We start from the raw sequence: 27,988 nt of genomic DNA on the forward strand, positions 1-27,988 counted from the left end.
GGTCTCGAACTTCCAATACTTTTCCATATAAACCAGAGTACAGAAAACTGTCAAATAATGGGAGTCGACACTGAATGTGTGGACAGATTATTGATCTTCATTTAGTCTTTGGTATGCTATTCTGATTTAAAATTAAAACTTTGCCACTTTGAGACTTTTATTTTGGCGAAGTTCCTGTAAAGGCTGATTAGACAACATTTACACATTTGAGAACGTTTGCTTCTTTTGTTCTATGAAAAAAAGTTAATATTGCTCAAAATTATTGTATCAGAAAGGATCTTTTTGGTGTCAAATCTCAGGTTTCATAATGACACTTGCTCCAGTGGTATGCTGGAAAAAGGTCACCTCTAATGTGAAGTACATGCAGGTTGTATATTAGCAAGTTTTGTTATGTTGGATACAGAGTTGAGGAGTAATGAACTTCAGTCTGTTTTTGTTTTCCTTGAATTTGGCCTGAAACACAGCCGTGACAGATTTTCTTTAAATAAATCAGACTTGACAAAAACCAAGACGCCATTTTTTTTTTCTCTCCACGCTGATGGTCATTGCCTCAGACAGGCAGAGAAGATCCAGAAACAGCTGAAATAAAGAGTCACAACAGCAGAAACCCTGAAATGTATTTCTTTTAATTTAATTCAAAATAAATACTACCACGCCAATGCAAGTCCACTACTGGGTTCTTGCCCTAATGTTTTGGTAAGAAAACAAACAAGCAAACGATCCAAAAAAGAATAAAAAGAGACTTCAGTTAATGCATCCATCATCATCATCCTTCAACGACTTTCAAGAGGTGCCTTTTTTTAACGACATACAAGGAAACACTGCCTAGAATGACAAACATAAATAAAACAAATACTATGGTACAAAAAAAAGGAGGAGCAAGGGATGATGGGATTGGAACAACCTGATGAAACCAGCACTGCAAAAGAAAAAAAGTAAAAAATGTCAGCCACGGTCCCACTTTTTATATTTTTGTCCTATTTTTATTTTTTTTTTTTTTTTTTTAAAGGGTGAAGGGAAACAAACGACAGTGCAGGCTCCACAGTTACAGTCATGTCCTCAGAAATTTGGGAGTCGATCCATTTTGGGGTCCATGGCGACAAAAGGAAGGCAGGGGGGAGGGGGGGTTGTCTTCATGGAAACACCCTCCGTGGACGATAACTAGTCGAGTCCGTGTATCAACACAGAAAAAAATATATATAAATGGAAGGGTCCAGTCTTTGACGCTGTCTTTTTAAAATTATTTCTTCTTTTTAAATGCAGTTTTTGAATCGTGGTTGTTGTTGTTATTCTCATCAGCAAGCTTGAAGTACAGTCACACGGGTAAAGGAAAAGTTTATGTCTCGTCCGTCAAGATGCCACTAAAGATCCCAAAAAAATAAAAATAAAAATAAAAATAAAAAGGCATTGCATATTTACATCAACAAGTTTGGGGGCGACTTTTTTACTGGCAGTCCTCACAGTCTTCATACATGAGTGTCTCATGGCTCAGTTTTTCTCGTGAACTGTGACATGATTAGTGATTTATTGATACCCTCAGTTCAGATCTAGAAACATATACGTGTGTATAAATAAAGTTTTTTTTTTCCCCCCACAATACCAACAGGATACACGGGGAACAGAACCCCTGCATCTGGAGCTAGAAGCCTCGTTTCTGTTAGTGTCTGTGTGATAAATTAAATCTTCACTCTGATTTATCGTCTAAAAACAGTCTTTGTTTTTATCTGTTGTATTTGTGTGTGAACATGAATGAAAGCCTTGTGTATGCTGTCAGGGTTCCCACACAGTTGCCCAAAGGTCCAAAGTTGTCCAAAAGTATCACAAGACTCTTGCTCTTCGATATGTTTCATGTCTCTGACCTATTTCATCACTTTTACACATGAACTTCAAGAGTATGAGATGACAGGGCAGCAGAAAACAAACAATTTTCCAAAATCTGTAGCAATTGCAAATAGCTTTTAAGACCTGGAAATCACCAAATTCTTCCTCTGAACCTTTCCAGATGTGTGCAGGAACCCTGAAGAGTGTGAGCTGATTTCTGCAGAGCAGCTGAAGTCGGCAGTATTTTCCAGAAACAAAACAAATGTGTTTTCACAGGTGAAATGGCCGAAAAAGTCACATTAAACTTTGATCCACGCAGTGAGTTCATTGTGTTCGGTACCAACCTCTGAATGAATCAAAGGTTTTTCAGGGTTGTCCAAGTGTTGTGCACCTCTCAGACCACTAGAGGCCGGGACTCACTAAGATTGTGCTTGTAGTTGTAAATACAAGCAGGATGTGTTGCTGCCAGGGATTGTAGTCTGGTCTACAGGCTCACTACTAAACTGAAACCAAAGCAGACCTGTGGTAAACCCACCTAAATCCACAAGTGCACATATTATATATGTCATCCAAAATGCTGCAATGCTGTGCAACAGGACTGTAACTGACCTGATTAGACTAAATCCTTTGGACCCACTGGGGTTCTAAATGGACCCGTGGAGGCCTCTACTCTCATATTTAGTGTTTATTTCCTGTTATGAGAAAATATTCTTGTTTTGAGGAAATCCCACCATGATTCCAAACTCATATCACTTAAGCGCTGCGTAATCTTACTGCACGAACACAACCATCAGTCCCAACCCTAACCCCCTCTGATTTAGTTATAAATACAAACGCTGCCAGGATACCAAAAGGTTTTTAGCAGTAAGCCTCGTAGAGGAGGCGAAACTTAACTGAAACTACAAGAAAAATTACATTCTGGTTTAGTGGATTAGTTTAGTTTTAAACTACTCCTTTAACATGCTCATAGTTATGACATGATTTATTAGGTTGTTTCAGCTGCTACTGCTCCACTTAACCTCCTATTTTCCAGAAATATCACTGATACTGAGAGTTTTTTTAGTAGGAGGAAAATGGAGGGTTAACATTCCTCCTTTTATTTATTTGCAATTAGAAGAACTCGAGCTGCTGAGTGACTGATGTGGATTTAGTTTACAATTAAGAAAAACACTTGTGAAATGGAGTGGATAAACACATTTACTGTGCGGTTCTTCACCTGACATCAACTGTTGCTGTTTCACAAACACACTTGGCGTTCTGATATTCTGTTCGTTTAAGAAAACAACTAATTTGATTTTGTGTGGAGTAAACTGTCGACTTCAGTCTGATCAGTACGCAGAACTCACAGCTGTTTCCTGTTTCTGAGTGTGAATATATGTGTGTGTGTGTGTGTGTGTGTGTGTGCTATGACAGCATATGGTTAACCCCCTTGTCCCGCATACATACAGTACATACATACATTAAGCCACATGTCCCTGTGTAAACACCCATTCCACTAGTCCTACAGCTACGATGAGGAAACAGAAGAGCGGAGGTGAGGAGGTGAAGAGGAGGAGGAGGAGCGGTGAGAAAGCAGAGAAAGGCCTCGTTCCCCTGCCGGCTGTGGAAAGCTGGAGCGGTTAGCTGAGTTTGAACGCGGTTGTGCTCTGTGGCGCCTGAGTGAACTGTGCAGTTTCTGGCAGTTTAGTGTTTCCTGTTTCAAAGTAAAAGAACAACTTAGAAGTAGAGTGCGAGAAAAAAACATGGGTTGAAAAAATACAACAGCAAAGTAGTAACACTGCAACAATGAAAGGAATGATACAGACTCGTCCTCGCTCGTCTTTCTTTTGCTTGTTTTTTGTTGACCTGTAGACGGTGATCTTCATTGCCATGGGATTGGGGAATGTGCGCTGCCATGGCAAATGTATGAGAGAGAAAACATTTTTGTAGGTGTTTTTTTTTTTTTTTTTTTGAGTGATCCACGAGCCATGCACTTATTCTCAACCCCGAAAACCGCCCGCCCTCTCCCAAAACAAACAAACAAACAAAAATCACCCTGTCGGTATGATACGAAACATCTGCACACGTAAGGCAACATTTTTGGTTTTTTGTTCCCTAAAACGGCTCTTCCAAACCAAGTGCAAAAAGTCAAAAAGAAAAAGGGCAGAACATCAAACAAAAAATAAAGATGAACGCAACCCGGGTCGACAACTTAATACTGACAAAGAGAAAAAAATAAATAACAAAAACATTGCCTTCTGCAGTAAATAGCGCTGAAAATGTAGGAGACTTATTTTTTAGTGTGGGGAGACCGGCTGGAGTCTATCCCACTGTGCAAAAACCTCTTTTAAAGTCCCTAAAAAGACTTCTCCCCATCTGTGAGGAGGCAGAGAAGGAGAAAAAGAGGGGAGACTGGTATTTTTTTCCCTAAAATGGCTACGTGTTTTCCTCAAAATGGCCACGAATGGGTACGATACTGGCTGGCTGGGCCCCGAGCGCTCACTCCCGCCCGCTGGCTGAGTAGGAGAACTGTGGGAAATGAGGCCTTCGCTCGTTGTCCGCCGCGTCCATCCCGTCCTCGTCGTCTGTAGAGACAGAAACAGAGACACAACAGCCATTATATGTTGATAGGATAGTATAGGAAATACGTATGTCATGTCAAACACAGCTTTCACAGCAATCCTTGAAATAGTTGTCAAGATATTTGGCTCTGGACCAAGAATTAATGAATGAATCGAACATTTAGGCTCTCATTGATTCGGTTCAGACAGAAGGTTTCACTTTGGATTCAGTTCCCAGCTGACAAAACCTTTGGTGTAAAAGGACTGCAAGTAGCCTGTTCTTTGAACATGTGACTTACATTTAATGTTTGTTTATCGCACTATCAGGTTGTAGCTACAGTAGTTGTGAATAGAGCTGCAGCAATTAGTCAGTTAATAGATGTATGTATGTACTTTTCGATCAAAAGAAAATTAACGGACAACTATTCTGATAATCGATGAATTTTTGAGTAAAAATATGAAACATTGCTGGTTTCATCTTCTGAAATGTGAGGAATTGCTGGTTTCATCTTCTGAAATGTGAGGAATTGCTTGTTTCATCTTCTGAAATGGGTTCATCTTCTGAAATGTGAGGAATTGCTTGTTTCATCTTCTGAAATGGTTTCATCTTCTGAAATGTGAGGAATTGCTTGTTTCATCTTCTGAAATGGTTTCATCTTCTGAAATGGGAGGAATTGCTGGTTTCATCTTCTGAAATGGTTTCATCTTCTGAAATGTGAGGAATTGCTTGTTTCATCTTCTGAAATGGGAGGAATTGCTGGTTTCATCTTCTGAAATGGTTTCATCTTCTGAAATGGGAGGAATTGCTTGTTTCATCTTCTGAAATGTGAGGAATTGCTGGTTTCATCTTCTGAAATGTGAGGAATTGCTTGTTTCATCTTCTGAAATGGTTTCATCTTCTGAAATGTGAGGAATTGCTTGTTTCATCTTCTGAAATGTGAGGAATTGCTTGTTTCATCTTCTGAAATGGTTTCATCTTCTGAAATGGGAGGAATTGCTGGTTTCATCTTGTGAAATGGTTTCATCTTCTGAAATGTGAGGAATTGCTTGTTTCATCTTCTGAAATGTGAGGAATTGCTTGTTTCATCTTCTGAAATGTGAGGAATTGCTTGTTTCATCTTCTGAAATGGGAGGAATTGCTGGTTTCATCTTCTGAAATGGTTTCATCTTCTGAAATGGGAGGAATTGCTTGTTTCATCTTGTGAAATGTGAGGAATTGCTTGTTTCATCTTCTGAAATGGTTTCATCTTCTGAAATGTGAGGAATTGCTTGTTTCATCTTCTGAAATGGGAGGAATTGCTGGTTTCATCTTCTGAAATGGTTTCATCTTCTGAAATGGGAGGAATTGCTTGTTTCATCTTGTGAAATGGTTTCATCTTGTGAAATGTGAGGAATTGCTTGTTTCATCTTCTGAAATGTGAGGAATTGCTGGTTTCATCTTGTGAAATGGTTTCATCTTCTGAAATGTGAGGAATTGCTGGTTTCATCTTGTGAAATGGTTTCATCTTCTGAAATGTGAGGAATTGCTTGTTTCATCTTCTGAAATGGTTTCATCTTCTGAAATGTGAGGAATTGCTGGTTTCATCTTCTGAAATGTGAGGAATTGCTGGTTTCATCTTCTGAAATGTGAGGAATTGCTTGTTTCATCTTCTGAAATGGTTTCATCTTCTGAAATGTGAGGAATTGCTTGTTTCATCTTCTGAAATGTGAGGAATTGCTTGTTTCATCTTCTGAAATGGTTTCATCTTCTGAAATGTGAGGAATTGCTTGTTTCATCTTCTGAAATGTGAGGAATTGCTTGTTTCATCTTCTGAAATGGTTTCATCTTCTGAAATGTGAGGAATTGCTTGTTTCATCTTCTGAAATGGGAGGAATTGCTGGTTTCATCTTCTGAAATGGTTTCATCTTCTGAAATGGGAGGAATTGCTTGTTTCATCTTGTGAAATGTGAGGAATTGCTTGTTTCATCTTCTGAAATGGTTTCATCTTCTGAAATGTGAGGAATTGCTGGTTTCATCTTCTGAAATGTGAGGAATTGCTGGTTTCATCTTCTGAAATGTGAGGAATTGCTGGTTTCATCTTCTGAAATGGGTTCATCTTCTGAAATGTGAGGAATTGCTTGTTTCATCTTCTGAAATGTGAGGAATTGCTGGTTTCATCTTCTGAAATGGGTTCATCTTCTGAAATGTGAGGAATTGCTTGTTTCATCTTCTGAAATGGTTTCATCTTCTGAAATGTGAGGAATTGCTTGTTTCATCTTCTGAAATGGTTTCATCTTCTGAAATGTGAGGAATTGCTGGTTTCATCTTCTGAAATGGTTTCATCTTCTGAAATGGGAGGAACTGCTGGTTTCATCTTCTGAAATGGTTTCATCTTCTGAAATGGGAGGAATTGCTTGTTTCATCTTGTGAAATGGTTTCATCTTCTGAAATGGGAGGAATTGCTTGTTTCATCTTCTGAAATGGGAGGAATTGCTGGTTTCATCTTGTGAAATGGTTTCATCTTCTGAAATGTGAGGAATTGCTGGTTTCATCTTGTGAAATGGTTTCATCTTCTGAAATGTGAGGAATTGCTTGTTTCATCTTCTGAAATGGTTTCATCTTCTGAAATGTGAGGAATTGCTGGTTTCATCTTCTGAAATGTGAGGAATTGCTGGTTTCATCTTCTGAAATGTGAGGAATTGCTTGTTTCATCTTCTGAAATGGTTTCATCTTCTGAAATGTGAGGAATTGCTTGTTTCATCTTCTGAAATGTGAGGAATTGCTTGTTTCATCTTCTGAAATGGTTTCATCTTCTGAAATGTGAGGAATTGCTTGTTCATCTTCTGAAATGGTTTCATCTTCTGAAATGGGAGGAATTGCTGGTTTCATCTTGTGAAATGGTTTCATCTTCTGAAATGTGAGGAATTGCTTGTTTCATCTTCTGAAATGGGAGGAATTGCTGGTTTCATCTTCTGAAATGGTTTCATCTTCTGAAATGGGAGGAATTGCTTGTTTCATCTTGTGAAATGTGAGGAATTGCTTGTTTCATCTTCTGAAATGGTTTCATCTTCTGAAATGTGAGGAATTGCTGGTTTCATCTTCTGAAATGTGAGGAATTGCTGGTTTCATCTTCTGAAATGTGAGGAATTGCTTGTTTCATCTTCTGAAATGGGTTCATCTTCTGAAATGTGAGGAATTGCTTGTTTCATCTTCTGAAATGGTTTCATCTTCTGAAATGTGAGGAATTGCTTGTTTCATCTTCTGAAATGTGAGGAATTGCTTGTTTCATCTTCTGAAATGGTTTCATCTTCTGAAATGTGAGGAATTGCTTGTTTCATCTTCTGAAATGGTTTCATCTTCTGAAATGGGAGGAATTGCTGGTTTCATCTTCTGAAATGGTTTCATCTTCTGAAATGGGAGGAATTGCTTGTTTCATCTTCTGAAATGGGAGGAATTGCTGGTTTCATCTTCTGAAATGGTTTCATCTTCTGAAATGGGAGGAATTGCTGGTTTCATCTTGTGAAATGGTTTCATCTTCTGAAATGTGAGGAATTGCTTGTTTCATCTTCTGAAATGGGAGGAATTGCTGGTTTCATCTTCTGAAATGGTTTCATCTTCTGAAATGGGAGGAATTGCTGGTTTCATCTTGTGAAATGGTTTCATCTTCTGAAATGTGAGGAATTGCTTGTTTCATCTTCTGAAATGGTTTCATCTTCTGAAATGTGAGGAATTGCTGGTTTCATCTTCTGAAATGGTTTCATCTTGTGAAATGTGAGGAATTGCTTGTTTCATCTTCTGAAATGGGAGGAATTGCTGGTTTCATCTTCTGAAATGGTTTCATCTTGTGAAATGGTTTCATCTTCTGAAATGGGAGGAATTGCTTGTTTCATCTTGTGAAATGGTTTCATCTTCTGAAATGGGAGGAATTGCTTGTTTCATCTTCTGAAATGGTTTCATCTTCTGAAATGTGAGGAATTGCTGGTTTCATCTTCTGAAATGTGAGGAATTGCTTGTTTCATCTTCTGAAATGGTTTCATCTTCTGAAATGTGAGGAATTGCTTGTTTCATCTTCTGAAATGGTTTCATCTTCTGAAATGTGAGGAATTGCTTGTTTCATCTTCTGAAATGTGAGGAATTGCTTGTTTCATCTTCTGAAATGGTTTCATCTTCTGAAATGTGAGGAATTGCTTGTTTCATCTTCTGAAATGGGAGGAATTGCTGGTTTCATCTTCTGAAATGGTTTCATCTTCTGAAATGGGAGGAATTGCTTGTTTCATCTTCTGAAATGGTTTCATCTTCTGAAATGTGAGGAATTGCTTGTTTCATCTTCTGAAATGTGAGGAATTGCTGGTTTCATCTTCTGAAATGGTTTCATCTTCTGAAATGGGAGGAATTGCTGGTTTCATCTTGTGAAATGGTTTCATCTTCTGAAATGTGAGGAATTGCTTGTTTCACCTTCTGAAATGGTTTCATCTTCTGAAATGGGAGGAATTGCTGGTTTCATCTTCTGAAATGGTTTCATCTTCTGAAATGTGAGGAATTGCTTGTTTCATCTTCTGAAATGGGAGGAATTGCTGGTTTCATCTTCTGAAATGGTTTCATCTTCTGAAATGGTTTCATCTTCTGAAATGGGAGGAATTGCTTGTTTCATCTTGTGAAATGGTTTCATCTTCTGAAATGTGAGGAATTGCTTGTTTCATCTTCTGAAATGGTTTCATCTTCTGAAATGTGAGGAATTGCTGGTTTCATCTTCTGAAATGTGAGGAATTGCTTGTTTCATCTTGTGAAATGGTTTCATCTTCTGAAATGTGAGGAATTGCTTGTTTCATCTTCTGAAATGGTTTCATCTTCTGAAATGTGAGGAATTGCTGGTTTCATCTTCTGAAATGTGAGGAATTGCTTGTTTCATCTTCTGAAATGGTTTCATCTTCTGAAATGTGAGGAATTGCTGTTTCATCTTCTGAAATGTGAGGAATTGCTTGTTTCATCTTCTGAAATGGTTTCATCTTCTGAAATGTGAGGAATTGCTTGTTTCATCTTCTGAAATGGTTTCATCTTCTGAAATGGGAGGAATTGCTTGTTTCATCTTGTGAAATGGTTTCATCTTCTGAAATGTGAGGAATTGCTTGTTTCATCTTCTGAAATGGGAGGAATTGCTGGTTTCATCTTCTGAAATGGTTTCATCTTCTGAAATGGGAGGAATTGCTTGTTTCATCTTGTGAAATGGTTTCATCTTCTGAAATGTGAGGAATTGCTTGTTTCATCTTCTGAAATGGGAGGAATTGCTGGTTTCATCTTGTGAAATGGTTTCATCTTGTGAAATGGTTTCATCTTCTGAAATGTGAGGAATTGCTTGTTTCATCTTCTGAAATGGGAGGAATTGCTGGTTTCATCTTGTGAAATGGTTTCATCTTCTGAAATGTGAGGAATTGCTGGTTTCATCTTGTGAAATGGTTTCATCTTCTGAAATGTGAGGAATTGCTTGTTTCATCTTCTGAAATGGTTTCATCTTCTGAAATGTGAGGAATTGCTGGTTTCATCTTCTGAAATGGGAGGAATTGCTAGTTTCATCTTCTGAAATGTGAGGAATTGCTGGTTTCATCTTGTGAAATGGTTTCATCTTCTGAAATGGGAGGAATTGCTGGTTTCATCTTGTGAAATGGTTTCATCTTGTGAAATGGGAGGAATTGCTGGTTTCATCTTCTGAAATGGGAGGAATTGCTGGTTTCATCTTCTGAAATGTGAGGAATTGCTGGTTTCATCTTGTGAAATGGTTTCATCTTCTGAAATGGGAGGAATTGCTGGTTTCATCTTCTGAAATGGGAGGAATTGCTGCCATTCTGTGTCATTTATGAAAGTGAATGAAGAGTCTTTGGGTTTTGGACTGTTGATTGGACAAAAGAAGCAATTTAAAGACGTCACTTTGGTCTCTGGAAAATTATGATGAGCTTATTTCACAATTTCTTGACTTTTTAGAGACTAAACGATTAACTGTGAAAATAGTCGGCAGATTAGTCGATAATGAAAACAATTGTTAGCTGCAGCCCTTGTTGTGAACATGAATTAAGCTGCCACTAAACAGCCAACGAAAGCTCATCACTGAGTTAAATATATAACTTTATTAAATGCTAGCAAACCCCGAACCTTAAACAATGCAACGGAATTCTCCTCTCCTGCTATTTTACAACATATAATATACCATATATTACCAAATATGGTGAACTATACCATATTTTGATCACATTTTTGAAAACTCTGCTCATTTAAACCATCTAAAATATCAAAATATTAAAGAGGTCATATTTTGCTTTTTCCCTCTCCTTTATTGAGTTAAATATATTTTTTGTGCATGTAAGAGGTTTGCAAAGTGTACAAACCCAAAAGGGAGTTCCCCTCCCATGACAAAAATATGCAGTTTTTTCAAAATGTAAACCTGTTCTGGTACAACCACTAAATAAGATTATGAACTTGAAAATGAGCAGAATATGACCACTTTAAACTATCCCTGCTGTTTTTTAATACTCAAAAGTGTTACTAAGAAATGAAATGAGGCTACATTTATGAGCTGGTCTTTGATATCATTTTCCACATAATTTAAAGATAAATCTTTCTAGCTTTTGTATTAGATTTTTTTTTTCTTTGTCAACTGAATTTTGAACATTTTATTTAGTAAAACCCTTAAAAGCCGCTTTGGTTTTTGAAAATGTTAAAATATTTGATAAAAATGCTGTTTCTGGATGAAAGTAAGCATTAATCTTTAAGGGCTCCAGAGCTCATTAAAACAGTATTTTGTGTGTAAAGTTGAGGGACTTGTGAAGCAGATTTTTTTTAATAAGTGAAAGCAGCGAGGTCAAATCAACTTTTTATAAATGGGCCTAGATGACAAAATCGCTAAGGTAATTTCCTCAGACATAAACAAAGCTTCTCCAGAGTCAGAAGACAGAGCTGATGAATAAATTCCCCTTTAAGTCAAGATGAGGCAGATGGAAAGTAAAATGCTCCATCATATTAGAGGCAAACTAACACAGATGTGCTGTTAATAGGAGATCAGCACCGGCCTGATGCCTCAGGAATCTGATCTGGTGTCAGTGGAGGTAGCAACACATTCTTACATTTTTCCGGCGGAGTGATGGTGATGGTCTGTGCTGTGAACTCCTCGTCGAAGTAGCGCGTGTCCGTCTCTGAGCTGACCTGGGGCTGGAAAGGTGGGACCAGCTGGAATAGACAGGAAGTGACAGATGTGACAGATGTATGGTTGCTGAGTTGGCTGTGTGAAAGTTAAAAAATACTGGTGTGGCATGGTCATCATTTGGAGTAAGGCTGTGCGATATGACAGACATGTGTCGAGTAGCCAACTTAAAACTAACTTCACAGCGGTACGTTCTTCCACGTGTGCCGGTGTTGCAATGAAGAAATTTGCATTCAGAATAAACAAACATGGGGGAGAGGGAAGTTTACTCATAACTGCATAATTCTGAACAGGAGGGCTCAGACCATGCAAGCAAAAACGAGGAGCTTATACCAAAGACAGAAGTCTGTTGTATGGACGACCCACACAACACTATCCAGCCATGATATGTGTGTCAGGAAATGTTAAATGACTCGCCCACGGTGTTCAGCTTACTTTCTGGTTCACCGACACATGGTGTTGTTGTGATGTTAGCTATAGCAGCAGGAGAGCTGTGAGTATCGCTGTCTGGAGCTGCTGTGTTGCTCTGGGACCGTCTTGTCTTCCCATGTTAGCTTTGCAGCAGCAAGTAGCCACAGTTTGCCAACTCACTGTTTTGTTGTTCACTCTATAGCATGGTACTTGTTATCGTGTTACCCAACGTTTATGATACAGAGAAATTTACAAAAAATGTTATATACGTTGATATACATCATTATCAAAATATGAAATGACCTATATTGGGATATGAGATTTTAGTCATATCGCAAAGCCCTAATTTGGAGGTTTCCAGTTATAAGTATGATGTGGATGTTTAAGTGAACTGAACAATAAAACAATAACAATAATTATCGCAATCTAATTTGCGACAAATGTTCAATAAATATTCAATAAATGTTTGATAGTATTCACTTGAATCACACACAAATTAGGACTTAATTTTTTATTAAAATGTTTATTTTGTTGAGGAAAAAGGACTGAAAAAAGCTTTTACTTAATTTACTCATGTATATTTGTAAACAAAGATTTTATCATAATTGTTTTGAATGTTCTACCTCAGATTTGTGAAGTGGTCCGCTGTTTGGCCTCAAGTGTTGAATATAAAGAAGAGTTTAAACCACAATTAACCATCAGGTTTCTTCAACTTTGCCTTTAAACTCGAAAGAAATAACGGTTTGATACTTCGCCACATCGTCCAGCCCTAGCCAAACCACATTGATCAGGTTTAGTTCAGTTCACGTCAGTCATTTTATTATCCCAAATGGGAGACTTGACTTGCAGTCAGGGGCACAAGACAAGTTACCTGCACACACAATATATAGAACACAATAAAAACATACAACAATCTCTAAAATGCTAAGTTACATGTGCATATTAAGAAGGGTTATTGAACATGGAACAAAGCAGTTTTTGCTACTATTGCGTTTAAACCAGGGTAGTCTAAACTTTGGACACGCAGAGAGGAACAAGGACCTTGACTGACATATTTCTGAAAGGTAAACAAGGAGAAGAAGTAAGAGGTTGTTAAGAGGCCCCGGTGCTGTTTGGACTGCTTTATGTTGTTGAAATGAGCTAGAGATGAGGTCATTTTTTTCTTTTCCGTTCTATTTTGGAGTATACTCAGCCAGACTTTCTTTTGAAAAATTAGGTAACCCTGCTACCAGAATATCTCAGGTACGCTGTTTCAATAAATAACCATTGAAGATCGGATGACGTCTAGCAGCTAAATCCCGCTCTCACCTTCTTGTCGTAGACGTCCTGCCAGTCGATTGTGCCAAAGAAACTGTGTCGCATGATCTCCTTAGCGTCATCTGGTCCGCCGCCCAGCCTGTCAGAAAAGAGAAGAGAAGAAGAAGACGACGTTGAAGTCAGACATCAAACGTTGCTCTTATCCTATCTTATCTAGTCTTCTGGAACCAGAATATCCACCTGCTACTGATCTCAAAATAACTCGCCTGGGTGAACGAGTTTGCTCTCTGAAGCTGCAGTAGCCTCTTTTCACCAGTTTCTTCATTAGAGACAGAAAACGCCTCGGGGATAAGCAAAGTGGGAAATTAACAGCAGCCACCGGTCACTTTTGTCCAACAGAACACATGTTTGAATGAACTTATACAAGATATCAGATACAAGATACAAGGTTGTTTGTTAATCATTATACAGCACAAGGCTGCTTAACGTATAACTGCCTAACTTATTGCTGCCTAACTTATTATTGCATTGTATAAATGCATCAGCTAAATAAATGTAATGTAAACTTATTCATTATATCATTGATCATATCTGTTAATATATTTAATCTGGTAAAGATGGATGGACTATACAGTATGTCCCACGCGGGGAATCAGCATCAGCTCAGCATTATGTTGTACTAGTGGGCAAAAACTTTGCCTGCACAATTTAGGCCTTCTGTCAATGTCATAAATCCACTGAATGAACCTCAGTTCTGGCCAAGTTTGTGGGTGGGAAGCCAGTGAGGGATGTGTCCTTGACTCTCGCACATCAACCTCCCATGCGTTACATCCTCTCAATGGAGCTCATCTGTGGCAGGTGAAAAGAAGCGGCTGCTAACCGTCTCCACAGGACAGGAGAATTTTAAACTGCAGAAGTGAAAGTACTGCATTTCTGCATCCATTTAAAACAGCAGCTGTTCTCTGCACAGTCCCACACCTGCCCGTTCATTAATTGTGTTTGTGTATGAGTGTGAGTGTACCGTTTGTTGGGGTCCTTGATGAGCAGCCCTGACAGCAGCGACTTGGCGTCGGCCGACAGGGTTCGTGGGAACTTGATCTCCTCCATGAGGATGAGCTCGAACAGCTTCTCATGGTCCTGGTTGTAGAACGGCAGGCGGCCGCACATCATCTCATACGTCACCACACCCAAACCCCACCAGTCCACCGCCCGCCCGTAGTCGTTGTCCTCCAGCACCTGATAACATATCATTTCCTTTAAATTTCCTCTTAGGAAGCTTAAAAACAGGGGCAAATATTGTTAACCTAATATTACCCAATATTTTCTGCGAGGTCTAGCTGTTCATTGAAACTAGATTAAACTTTCATTGAATGACAGCGTATATTAAAACCCAAAAAGTCCATTGTAGCCATTGTTAAATAAAATTAAAATTTCAAGACCAACCTGTGGATCTTTGCTTTCTGATGTAACTATTTCAGACCCTGACATATCTGATATCCTCTTTCATATCCTTTTAATGGAAAAATAACTTTCAAAATCTCCACCTAGAGCCATGTTAGAAGAAGTGAAATTAGGTAGTGACATTCTGCTTTGTTGTATAGAAAGCATTTGTCAGCCATTAGAGGAACTACATCTTTAAGCTACTTCCACATTGGCTCTGACCGATGGTTGAAGTTTGGTGACAATCAGACAAAAAGCTTCTCTCCTGATTTCATCATACAGGACAAAAACAGTCTTCAACCAAGATGTAAATGTAAATGCTCCGTACTTGTATAGCACCTTTCTAGTCTTTTCAACCACTCAAAGTGCTTTTACACTACATCTGCATTCACCAGTCACACACATTCATACACTGAGCCTAAGTGCTCAAACGAAAACTAGCATTCACACACATTCATACACTCGCGGAACAGCCGCCAGGGGCAAATCGGGGTTCAGTGTCTTGCCCAAGGACACTTCGACACGCAACCAGGGGGAGCCAGGGATCGAACCGCCAACCTTCCAATTAACGGCCAACCCACTCTACCTCCTGAGCCACAGCCGCCCCAAACCAAGCACCACTTTCTAATTTTTCCGGTTGTTAACTTTTATCGGCACTGCATGGTTCCATCCAATTTGTTATAATTCTCAGTTTAGTGTGACCTCTGACCTCAGGAGCGAGGTACTCTGGTGTTCCACAGAAGGTCTTCATGGTGGCAGTGTCGGTGATGCCTTCTTTGCAGAGGCCAAAGTCTGTGATCTTGATGTGGCCGTCTTTGTCCAACATGAGGTTCTCCAGCTGATGAGAAAGACAAGGGAAATAAAAAACATGACCCATTGTTATTCCAACCTTAATGCCAATCTGGACGTTTCTGTATGTTTCTACATGTTAAACTAATAATTGTAAACTCAGCGCAGGTGTCTGATGTTGGGTTTTTCTTAAGACTTCACTCAGAGCAGGTGTAGTTTACCTTCAGATCCCGATAGACAATCTTGGCAGAATGTAGGTAGTCTAGAGCAGAGACGATCTCAGCGCCATAGAAACGGGTGCGGTCCTCCGAAAAGACTCTTTCTCTTGACAAATGGAAAAACAGCTACCAAAAAAACAAACAGAAAAAACCAAAGTTCATACACCTCAGACATTTTTGTTGTATTAAGATGATTCATCCAGGAGGGGCTGAGCTGAAGCAGATGAGATCATTTTACACGCAGTTACACTCAAAACAACAGTGGAATGACAGTTTCAACTTGACCAAGGCTTAAAGCAAATCATACTCGTAAAGGAAAGCTTGGGTCTGTGTATGTGTGGAAATATTTCATACATACAGTACATAACCACTTCTCTCAATTTCAGTATGGGAAAGAGTAGCAAACTGTATCTCTAAATAGACAAATTATATCTGAAATCTTTTTTAAAAATGTCCAAAATGTATTCAATATGTCGCGATTATTATGAATACTACTCTGGCTAGATGATCGGCCGACAGCGTCCGGCCAGAGTTAAAAATGCAAAATGAAAGAATACTGAAAACAAAGAACTGTGTACTCTTTTGTCAGGTGGAAGTATCTCCAATTACTCAGAACTATAAGACTTTTATGATGAAGAAATGCCAGGTGCAAAAACACACAAACGGACAACTGTTTTTAACAATTTTGGATGTTTTTTGAAGAACTTCTTGTGTGTAGTACTACAACTAAAGCATGTGTTACTGGCATAAACAGTAAACATAAACAATATTTCAACAAAACGACGACTACAGTATATGTTGTTTGTTGTGAACATGCAGAGATTTTGGCCTGGCGTTAAGAGTCCCTGAATTATTGTCCCAGTCCGGGCCGGCTGGCCAGTTTCTTCACACCAAACAGATCAAGAACAAGAAAAGAACAAGGTTATGTATCAGGCATGCATTTTAAATACAATTTCCTTTTAACCTAACCCTTAGAGAGACACAGAAGGACTCTGAAGTCACACTTCGGAAGACATATTGCAAGTCCCTCTGCCTTGAAATTAATAAACTGACACCAAAACGCCACGACAGAGCGGACACCCCAGGCCTACAACTCTCCAAATGTGACTTAATGAGAGGAGTGACGGCTTTCTGTTAAAGCTCTTTGATTCACACTGTGTTGTTAATCAACATTCTTCAATAATTCTTGAAATAACTTCCACGTTGAAATAAGACAGAACATCCGCCAGCATCAAAAACATTTCTTCTTCACTGCTCTCTCACCTCTCCTCCGTTGACGTACTCCATTACAAAGCACAGCCGATCTTTCGTCTGGAACGAGTACTTCAGAGACTGCAACACAATATATACATATTTTTTTTAAACCAAGCAGAGCTCAGCCGTTTTGCTTCAAACACATTATTTTTTTAAGAACAGACGCTTTGTGGTCTGAATTCAGTGCATCCTTCCTTCTTTGCACGACACTTATCATAATGGGCTTTGAAGTTGGCGGCCACCGCTTCTCTTTTTAAAAAGTGAAAAGTAGCACAGGTGTGTCTTCATGTAATGTTTCGTGCAATCTACATCCTGATACTCACAGTTAGGAATGGATGCCGAGTGTTTTTTAATACCCTACTTTCTGTGAGTGTGTGAGCAACTTCATCCTGTGATAAAAAAAGAAAAAAGAAGGAGAGGCAGAGTGATTAATCAGGAGACAAAAGGAGTTCGCCTGCAGAAGGTTTCTTGTTTTAGTCAAAAGGCTGAGGGTGTAATCGACAGGGAGGTGTGTGAACATCGGGCTAATGCTAGTATAAAACCAATCTGTAAATTATTTTTATGAATGAATATGATCATCCTTCACAAATTGTTACATGCCAAATATCTGACACTGAAGGTATTACAAAAATTATGCTATTTTAAGGTATAGACTCAGGGTAAATCTTTGTAAAAAAAAATGATTATATGACATATAAATCTAGTGATGGAGAAATCTTTACAAAGCTGAGCTGAAAAGTGTAAAACAGCAAAAACCAGTAGAAGCTGACAGAAACATTAAAAAGGACCTTGGCTATGATGACTTCCTTCTTTAGGATCTTCATGGCGTAGTAGGTACCACTCGCCTTCTCCCTCACCAGAATGACTTTCCCAAAAGTGCCTTTGCCCAGAAGCTTCAGATAGTCAAAGTCATTCATTGTCTGGACAAAGAAACAGAGGCATGAAGAAACTGGTTCTCCACCATCCATTGCACTCACATCCTCGTCTCAAAGTGAGACAGCTTCACAAACAGGAACGATATGTTGACTGCACTCAGACTAACTGTCACCTTTCGTTTGTAGTGGCTGATGGAGGTGTCCATCTCCTCCTCGTTGACGTTCTCGATCTGGGAGGTGGGGCTGCACAGGATGCCCTCCTCCTCCTGTTTGGCCAGAGACTCAGCTACCATCTGGATGGCCTCTGCCCATTCGTCCCTGCAGGACACAACAACAGGTTAAAATACCAGCAGACAGCACTTGGTTAATTGTGGCTTCACCATTAGACTCACCATAAATCTTTGGAGAAGCGAAAATAACTTTTTTTTCCCTAACTAAGAGACTGCTAGTTGAAACTATAGACTCTCACATATGGATGTGTGTCAACATGTTCAAAAACACAATCTTCAACACAATATTTAAACAGAAAACACTACACCTGATCCCATGCAATACTGTACATCCATCTAGTGTGGAGGTGGTGCTATCAACAGGTGAGATCTGACGCCCATCTAGGAATCAATAAATTCCTGTAGGCGTCTGAAATGGGACTGCCGTAAACCCTTTCTGTCAAGGATAAATCCAGCTTTAGTGAGACTACCCTGTCATCAGAAGAAGGTCTCTGTTTGTTTTAACCTGCCTGGTGCATTTAACAGGCAGAATTTACTACGTTAACATTTAAAGTGCAGCTAGTTAGGCTGTCAATCACAGAAAACACATAATAAACAAATTCTGATATTTCTTAATCTAGTGGAGTGCCTAGTCCACTGTGGTAAAGTCCGCCCCGTCTGCTACCAAATGGACAGTGAATGAAAGCAAAATAGAAATCTACCTACTTTTGCAAACATAGCTTCTATAATACTGACTTTTAATTTGTTTGTTATCTTACTTTTTTTTTTTGAATAAAATAAACTGGTGGCCAATGAGACCCAAGAGCCAATGAATGGTCCAATCCACCCAAAAGACATCCATCCTCCTAACAACCTACAGACCTACTCTGACAAAATGACTGCTGCTCACTCTAGTTAGCAGAGTCTTGTTCACAACAAGCCATTAAGCATCAGGTAAAAAGTCATTATATTGTGTTTTGGAACGAAACCCTTCAAAACCTGGCGATCAGCCTCAGCCCCACACCCCTGCTTCCTGTCTTTCTTCTCACTGAGTTGACAGTCTCCTGTTGTGTGAGGAGAATTTAACACAAAAACCTTCCAGTCTTGTTCAGGGCGGAGAACTGCAGATTATTTGTCCCTAATCCCAACGCCGGACCTTTAACATCTGATATCTTTTGATAGGGAGTCCTCTCCCATATCGTATGTTTTTTTTGTTTGTTTGTTTGTTTTTTTTAGGTACACAAGCAGCCAGTGTCAGTGTCTTAAAACCCAAATTTGCAGACACAATATAATTTTTTTTCCATTGGAAATTTGACTATTGAAATTGAGTTACTATTTGTGGTTTTAATATTTTATTTTCTATTTTCTATTTTATTTTATTCTCTTCTCTTTTGAATTTATTTAGAATAAATACATCACAAAAATGAAAATAATACACCTAAAAAATAGTGACAGTGGGGTGATTATTTTCCTGTAGATATGTTTAGATATTGGTTATGAGCTGGTGAACCTTATTTCTCACTGTTCTGTCAAATAAATACAGAAAAAGCCTCACATGGAAGGAAAAAAGGAGGAGGGCTGAAGGCTCACCTCTCATCAGGAGTGTCTACGTGAAAAGTCCTCTCGATGACAGTGGTCCACTGCAGACAGCGGATGATGAAGGTGTTCGGCTTGGGCCGCTCTGTCTTCATCAGCTGACATTCTGGAAGTCACACAGAGACGGATGTGTGGTGTTACACTGATGTTTGTTTCTAGTGTGTGAAATATGTGATGACAGCCTTGTTGCCCGTGTCTTACTTGCTACAGAGAAGTTGTTGAGCGGGTAGGCCAGGTCAGAGTCCTGTGGTTTGTCCTTGTAGCCGATGAAAGAGCCGTCTGTCTTCAGCAGAAAGTAGCGTGGTCGCCAGTTCTTGATATACTCACCTGCAGGGAGGGGAAAAAAGTGGCACCAACAGGTTACATCCTACTCCTATAACATGTTGGACAGAGCTGGAAGCAGCAGAGTCTGGACTTTAGGCATTGGAATCACTTTAATTTTATAATCAATGTAGAGGAAAGTGTCTATGTAAGGCTGGTATTAGCCTGATATTGAGACTGTCATTTGATTTTATTACATTTTTTCAGTCTGACATGTTTATGTTAGCCATTTCCTGTTTGGTAGGGTGGAGTTTTGCCCTAACTGATCAGCACTGACTGTTTAGTCTCCCCAACACACTAAGACAGATGCTGGTACACCCCAAAGACCGCACCCCCAAACACAAGAAAAGCAATCTAGTGTATGCGGTCCAATGCAGTGAGGAATGCACAGACCTGTATATTCGGGAGACTAAACAACCACTACACAAACGCATGGCTCAACACAGAAGGGCCAACTCCTCAGGTCAAGACTCTGCAGTCTACTTACATCTGAAGGACAGAGGACACTCGTTTGAGGACCACCAGGTGCACATTTTAGACAGAGAAGATGGATGGTTTGAAAGAGGTGTCAAGGAAACCATCTACACCAGGGTTGAGAAGCCGTCATTGAACAGGGGGGGGTCTACGCCACCACTTATCCCCCACTTACAATGCTGTCCTTTCATCACTTCCCAGGAAACTCAACAAACGTAACCTAATGGCCTCAGGTGAAGATACCAACGATGGTCGTTCAGTCTTGGCCACAGGTAGTCTCAACGACTGTAACGACTGTCGTCACAGCAACAAGGAACACTAACGAACCAGCGGTATCGATGACCCGGGCCAACGACCCCACTGAGGTTAAATAGCTGAGTTTCCCTGCCAGTCAGTCAGAACTGAAGAAGTCCTTTGGATGAGGGACGAAACGTCTTCCAGTATCTTCAACCAAGTCCAGTTGCCCTTCATTTTAACCTTCGTTGGATAGCACTGACTGATGTGTTTGACGTAATTTTCAATCCACGGATGCTGTGGTAGAGGTTGCTAGGAGCAGTAAACTTAAAGAGTAATAACACCAGGCTGAAAAGCAGCATTTTGCCACCCTCTCTGGTTGAAACCATAGATTCTATTGCTTCATTGTCACCAAAGTAAATATTTAACCCATTTGTTTGAGACATGGCTCTGATCTGGCAACACATCTTTAATTATAATTGAGTTCTTAATTACGATAAAGATTGTTATCTGCTGATATCATGCCCGCACAAGCCAATATTCTTCCAACACTTCCAAACGAAGTGGCAACCACACACACCGCTCACTTAGGAGACCATTCCCTAATGGGAAACATTTCATACTATTGGTGCAGCTTGTAATGCGTTCCCTTTTGTTTTAGAACATCCAAACCCAGCATTACTGACAGCTTGTGCTGTGGTTGGGTGAGGTCATAAATGTGCTCTGTTGCACCTGCAACCACAAGCAGCAGTGATGTTATGAGGTCCTGGAGAACACCTGTACCTCACCACAGTCAGGTGAAAAGTTAAACCACTGGAGGTCAAATGTGTTTTTCACATAGATCAGAAATATGCCGATACAACACATAAAGTTTTCTTTCAGCCTCTCTTGTGATATGCTCTGTTTTGGCCATGATTGGCAATTATTTCAAGTCCACCATTAATAAAAAATTTAAATCAACAAATATCAGATCCAATGAATCTATTGCAGGCGGATTATTTTGGCAGATTTTTGCAAGTTTCAAATCTTTTATTCTGGTGAGTTAAAGTGTCCCCCTGCTGTTTTAGCAATAATATTATTGTAACAGAACCAGTAAGAAGAAGAGATTTAGTTCAAGTAAGTCCAGACATGTAAAAAAAAAGAAAAAAAAAAATCATCATGACATCGTCTAAACTGCAAATCAACAAAACAGTCCTTGCTGGGGAATTTTTGAAAGAGCTTTAGAATTTTAACTGAATCCCACAATGCATTTTTAGAAGTGATCAGGGTCAAACACAACCTAAATGACATGAAACAGGCTTTAACAGTTCTAGTTTCACAGGTGTTTAGCAGAAAGCCATGTAAACTTCAGAGCTCACAGTTGTCTGAGTCTCGGCCAGGACTGAAAAAACATTATCAAAACACACCTGCTGTAGTGGACGACCCTTCACTTTGAACTGGTTAAATTTGGTTTTCTGTTGCATATTGTAAAATAAAATCAGTCAAGAACTGCAGAGCATTACACATTTTATACTAAATAGGTATTATCACCAGCCTTTCAGTTTCTCTAATTTTAGCTTTACCCCAGACGTCAGCCAACAAATTCATTTAAACAGCGGTACCACATCTAGCTGAAGAAGAAATCTTTTGATGAAAAATACTGTATGAACACAGTGTTTATTCTTATTCAGCTGCCATGAAGTGCTGGTTTCCTGCTGTTCTGACTCATCAGTGTGTGACACAATTACAACAAATGTTGGAATACATGAATATGCCGTGGTGAGATGTTGACATCTTACAGAGTCACTTTAGCACCAGAGCTAACGAAGAACAAGGCGCTGGAACCAAAGTGTGTCTGTATTAGTGATCGACGAGTGAACTGAACTGCCTCAGCATCTATCCAGCCAATCAAACTCTGACGCAACTGTTCTCACACATCTGATGACTCGCTCAGCTTCAGAAAAACAACGACAGAAATGGGATGAAATCAGTGCCACTTAAAAACTGGTGAGCTACAGAGAAAGAGAAAGTCAGCAGCATTATGAAAACTAAATAGTTTGAGCTGCAAGTTAACTTACAAATAAGGGCTGCCAGGACCAGCATCTACATCTATCAAAGGTTATTTGATTAACAATTATGTCCATACAATGTCAAAAGAATTGTTTAAAAATTCCCAGAGCCCAAGAAGACTTTTTTTTAAACTCAAAGATATTTACTTCACATGATTTAAAAGAGACAAGCATTTGAAAAGCTAAAACCTTTTGTCTGATAAATTACTTGCACCATTAATCAATTATCCAAATGATTATTAATTATATCTGACAGTTGACTAGATGCAGAGGTGGCCTAAAGGTTACAAAAGTGTACTTGAACCCTGAAAGTTGGTGGTACAATCCCCAGACAGGCAGGATAAATATAGGTGGGGGAACTGAAGGAGCAATGAAAACAAACTGTTTATTTTCTGTAGACCAACTTATAGAATAATTGACTTATTTGTTTGTCACTACCAAAAGAAGAGAGAAGTCTGGCATACATTTTAGAGATACAGCGTTTGAGCGTTTGGGTCCTTAAGATCTCAGGTTAAACTGAGCAACTGAGAACATTGCAGACAGATAAAGCCAACACCTTGTGACAACCTGCAACACTCACGTTGCACCGCCGATACCACCCACCTGTTTACTGATTCGCTTCGTGCCACCGCTGTATCCTCCCTAGTAAAGGCAAGAGCGGAAAGGGAAGAATCGTTGTTGGTGTTGTGGCGGAGAGGACAGTGAAGTGAGCGAGCAAGCAGTGAAAAAAGTGTTTTGCTCTGCCGCAATCGTCCTCCATTCACCGTCCTCTCCACCAAAACTCCAACACCTCTCTTCCCTTTCCGCTCTTGCATTTGCTAGGAAGGATACAGCGAATCAGTGAACAGGTGGGTGGTAACGGCGGTCCTCACAAGGGCAGTGCAACCTGGGTGTTGCAATACAAGCTATAATTAACTACATCAATTTATTTACAAACACTGAATAATATTTAAAACAATTTATCCAAAATCAACTCTAACATAATAATAATAATAAAGGTTAGGCTAGTGGTTTATCTCAGGGTATCACTCTCATCATATCACCGCCCCATGAATAAACCTCGAACTAGGCAGCAGGTTGCCAGAATACCTATTCAACTTGCCATATTGGTAGGTTGGTGGTTGGAGACATGCTGAAGTGTCCTCAAGCAAGACACTTGAGAAACATACAAAGTCTCTTGTTCCCCTTTGACCTGTCACTTTAACGGATTTCCCTTTGGTTTGCAGTTAAAATTGATCCCTCACTGTGTTATGTCCCGCCCAGCGTCCTGTTCCAGCAGGAAGTACCTGTACATCACATTAAAGGCGTAAAGATGCAACTTCAAGAGGTCTCTCATGACCCTCCTGGTCCTTCCTCCACTGACCCCGCCTCAGGACAAACTTCCCATTTACATACTGTAGTTTGAAACCTTACATCTTCACAAAGGCTTATTTTGCTGAAACAGACGCATCACTTTGTGAATGCACCCGCAGACAAATACCATTTATAACAACAGAAACAAGTCTCCACCAACAATAACCCTAGAACAATCCTGTTGCTCCACATTCGACGTTTATGTAAAAAATTTGTTTCAACACTCCAGTTTCAAAACAGTCCTGAACTGCATGTGGACTCATAGTTTCAATCTTAAAAAGCCCAACAAGCTGCTTGGGGCAAGTACTCTAAGAGGGCCGTTAGGACTGAATTATAAGAGCACACACATGGAGGTGCATTAAACAATTCAGGGGTCGGAGAGGAAGGAAACAGAGTGTTAGGTCATCCTCTGTATGCTCATAGTGCCACAGAGAAACTTCCCCCTGCCTGCCAGCCAACAGCCCTGAGCTCAGACCAGACAAACAGACCTCCAGCACACACATACACACACATTAAAATCACTGTGGGAAATAACACACCAGCCAAATGCAGCTCAGACTGGGCTGCAGCCCTGCAAAGCCTGCCTTCTCTGCTCGCCGTCTGGCAGGTAAACAACCATTGTTTGGAGGTGCTGTTCTTCAAACTGGCAGGTTGGCTTAGGCCATGTCCACACTGAGCCTTACAGAAACACAAGCAGCGGTGTTTTCAACTGCCAAAAATTACCTTAACAGTGAATCCATCTTTAAACACTGGATCACAAAAAGTAAGGTCTTGTCATTCTGTTTCTGTTTTTAGACAACTTCTAAATGATAAAATAGTGATTTAATTGACAAATCGGCGTAGCAATGCACTAACAGGTGAAATTTCAATGGGAAGAACTAAACTGTGTGTTCAGTTATGATAAAATAAATTGTAAGTGACCATATAAGTGACTGAAAGATGCAGAAGAAGATATTTAGCTGGCTTCCTGTTGTTTTTGTATTTGAATGAGAACAGAACTTTTCAAAAACAACAGCTGTGTTTCAGTTTCACGCCACATACTAATTCTATCCAGGTTCTAAGTATGCAGTGTGTTCACATTGATAAATTCACAAAATGACTACTGGCCCATAATGCAATGCACAAATAAAATAATCAGAAGCGGAAAAGATTGTGTACGATCGTGGGAAGAGCTCTGGGACCATCTCAGAAAACAGAAAGTATTCAATCTTTAGAAAAACATTTTTTATTACGTGTAACAGGCACATGACATGTTCATCCTTTCAAATCTTTCACTATTTCACGTTTGTATAAAATGGTTACGTTTTGGTAAAATCACGCCTGCAAATTCAAGCGGGTTGAAAAGAGTTGAATCCTGAACCCAACAGGGGCTTTCATGTGTTTATTTTAGCAGGGGTCGCCAGCCCCAGCTTACATTGCCAGTCCATTGCAGGGCCACACATAGACAAACAATCACTAAGGACAATTTTGGAGACACCAATCAACCGGGGAGAACATGCAAACTCCACACAGTTGAGGCCGGGGCAACTGGGGTTTGAACCCACAACCTTCTTGCTTTGAAGCGACAGTGCTACCCACTGCACCACCGCGCTGCCCTATATATATGTAATCTAACGTTGCAAATTGATGACTGTGGTTTGGCATTTGCAGATTGCAGTGAAATAAACACGTACTTGGCAGTCCAGGCTAAACTGACTGTTTTCATTGTCAATTTTAGCTTTCAAGGTTGACAGAGAAATATTTTGAGCAAAGTACTTCCCTTCTTGTGACTATCAGTAGCCAGATGTTTTTAAAAAAGCTATGAAGTGTGGTCAGAACTCACATGAGTTGATTTGTGAAAGATATGATTGGTGGTGTGGCTACCTCTGTAAACATCGTACCTGTTGCATAGGCACAACACTCAACGGAGGTGAGAAGGAAGCAAGATGGCTCACAAGTTAGCTACTTCTATATACGATATACAGTATGTAGTTTACCGTGGGCCACCAATTGAACAGTCGGAATATAAATGCAAGGAAAAAGAAATTGAAGCTGCTGTGGATTCTTGCCAACGGTGTCTGGATAACTATTCAGATCTAGTTTGTACATCTGTAAAACTTTTATGTGAATAAGTGAATTTGAGATTAGTGTGTATAACTTACATTGAATCAATACGTTGCATGGAATTGGGAGATCATGAATATTAAAAAAAAGTTGTTTTCACATGAATGAATTTATGTAAACTGCCTTTTCAGTATAGTCCTCCAACGTAATGGTCTCAGGTTCAATTCCCTCAACAGCTGTTGTGCTAATCTGGTTTCAGATGTCCTGGAGCAAAACACACATCTCCACCTGAACATGAAACGGAGAATGACAGAGAACAGCAGCCATCTGTGGCCGAAAATGTTTCCATCCTGCGTAAAGACAAAACTAAAGCCATGCCAGAAATAAATTCATCCAAACAAACACAAACAGCCGCAAAGACCAGAACACATCCGACATGTTTCAATCCAACTGTGAGGTTTGCTATAAATCAGCTTCCTAAAATACAGAAGGAGAAGTGATTACCAAGAGCTGGTTAGCACCGTTGTTTCTGTTCTGCCAGATAACATCCATTAAGTAAGAGATTGTTAGTTGCAATCCTAGTTGTCTCGAAGTTTTTTTTCTGTCTTTCCTTCCCAGTGTGCCTGGCTGCTAGACAGGTTGCTGTCAATAAACGTTCATAATTCTTTAATACTGTATTGTATTTTACATTTTCCTCATTCAACTGCGTGAAATGTGTATTGACAAATAGCGAGTTTTTGCCATGAAGCAATCAAGCATCTTAATTTTAGACCATTTATTTTTATGCACGTGTGTGGACTGATATCCAACTTTCATAGCTGGCTTATAACATCCTACAATACTATTTTCTTTCTGATATATTTAATTAATTAATTTCTCAGAGTTGTTAGCAAATCATGCTACATTGAAAGAAAAGTTGTTTCCTGTTTCTAAAACCTGACATACTTTTCTGAATCCCAATGACAATGAGTGATGTTTCATCACAGCTGATGCTCACTGCTCACAACAGTGATTTTATAACTTGGTCTTGACTTGTGCTCAAACTTAACGTAAGCAGTCTTGACTGAAACCTGGTTAATCTGATATCCAACGAAGGTTAAAATCAAGGGCAACTGGACTTGGTTGAAGATACTGGAAGACGTTTCTTCCCTCATCCAAAGGACTTCTTCAGTTCTGACTGACTGGCAGGGAAACTCAGCTATTTAACCTCAGTGGGGTCGTTGGCCCGGGTCATCGATACCGCTGGTTCGTTAGTGTTCCTTGTTGCTGTGACGACAGTCGTTACAGTCGTTAAGACTATGATGTACTAAACCATCCATCCATCTGGATGGTTTGAAAGAGGTGTCAAGGAAGCCATCTCCACCAAGGTTGAGAAGCCGTCATTGAACAGGGGAGGGGGTCTACGCCACCACTTATCCCCCACTTACAATGCTGTCCTTTCATCACTTCCCAGGAAACTCAACAAACGTAACCTATTGGCCTCAGGTGAAGATACCAACGATGGTCGTTCAGTCTTGGCCACAGTAGTCTTAACGACTGTAACGACTGTCGTCACAGCAACAAGGAACACTAACGAACCAGCGGTATCGATGACCCGGGATAACGACCCCACTGAGGTTAAATAGCTGAGTTTCCCTGCCAGTCAGTCAGAACTGAAGAAGTCCTTTGGATGAGGGAAGAAACGTCTTCCAGTATCTTCAACCAAGTCCAGTTGCCCTTGATTTTAACCTTCATTGGATAACTATGACCTGGATGACTGAGAATCTTCATAGACATCTGGTTAATCTGATCTTTCACAGTCAACAATATCGAAATGATGAAGCCACTTTTAAACATTATCTGAGAATACGAATGAAGAAACCGCCGTGCTGTTCACACCACACTTTCTGCATTATTTATCCAACGATACGGTATGTTTACATTAATATTTACTACA

The 27,988-nt window shown here is 39.7% G+C and overlaps 1 protein-coding gene across 1 annotated transcript in view; it reads right to left on the minus strand.

Moving 5' to 3' along the window:
• Positions 1-3,000: 3,000 nt before the first annotated feature.
• The window catches only part of akt3b (v-akt murine thymoma viral oncogene homolog 3b), a 33,437-nt gene continuing 8,449 nt past the window's right edge, over positions 3,001-27,988 (minus strand). Inside the window, exons 3-14 of the mRNA XM_038712288.1 lie at positions 19,781-19,906; positions 19,574-19,685; positions 17,948-18,092; positions 17,688-17,819; positions 17,223-17,288; positions 16,909-16,977; positions 15,649-15,771; positions 15,348-15,476; positions 14,220-14,434; positions 13,250-13,337; positions 11,454-11,556; positions 3,001-4,385 (exon numbers count right to left, since the gene is read on the minus strand). Of these exons, the coding sequence (XP_038568216.1) occupies positions 4,300-4,385; positions 11,454-11,556; positions 13,250-13,337; positions 14,220-14,434; positions 15,348-15,476; positions 15,649-15,771; positions 16,909-16,977; positions 17,223-17,288; positions 17,688-17,819; positions 17,948-18,092; positions 19,574-19,685; positions 19,781-19,906 (1,394 nt within the window). The 3' untranslated portion in view covers positions 3,001-4,299. The remainder of the gene's footprint in view (positions 4,386-11,453; positions 11,557-13,249; positions 13,338-14,219; positions 14,435-15,347; positions 15,477-15,648; positions 15,772-16,908; positions 16,978-17,222; positions 17,289-17,687; positions 17,820-17,947; positions 18,093-19,573; positions 19,686-19,780; positions 19,907-27,988) is intronic.

Source organism: Micropterus salmoides, unplaced genomic scaffold (genome assembly GCF_014851395.1).
Source record: "Micropterus salmoides isolate LMB-PRFRI ecotype aquatic unplaced genomic scaffold, ASM1485139v1 Ms_hic_scaffold_1, whole genome shotgun sequence".
NCBI classification, from domain to species: domain Eukaryota; kingdom Metazoa; phylum Chordata; class Actinopteri; order Centrarchiformes; family Centrarchidae; genus Micropterus; species Micropterus salmoides.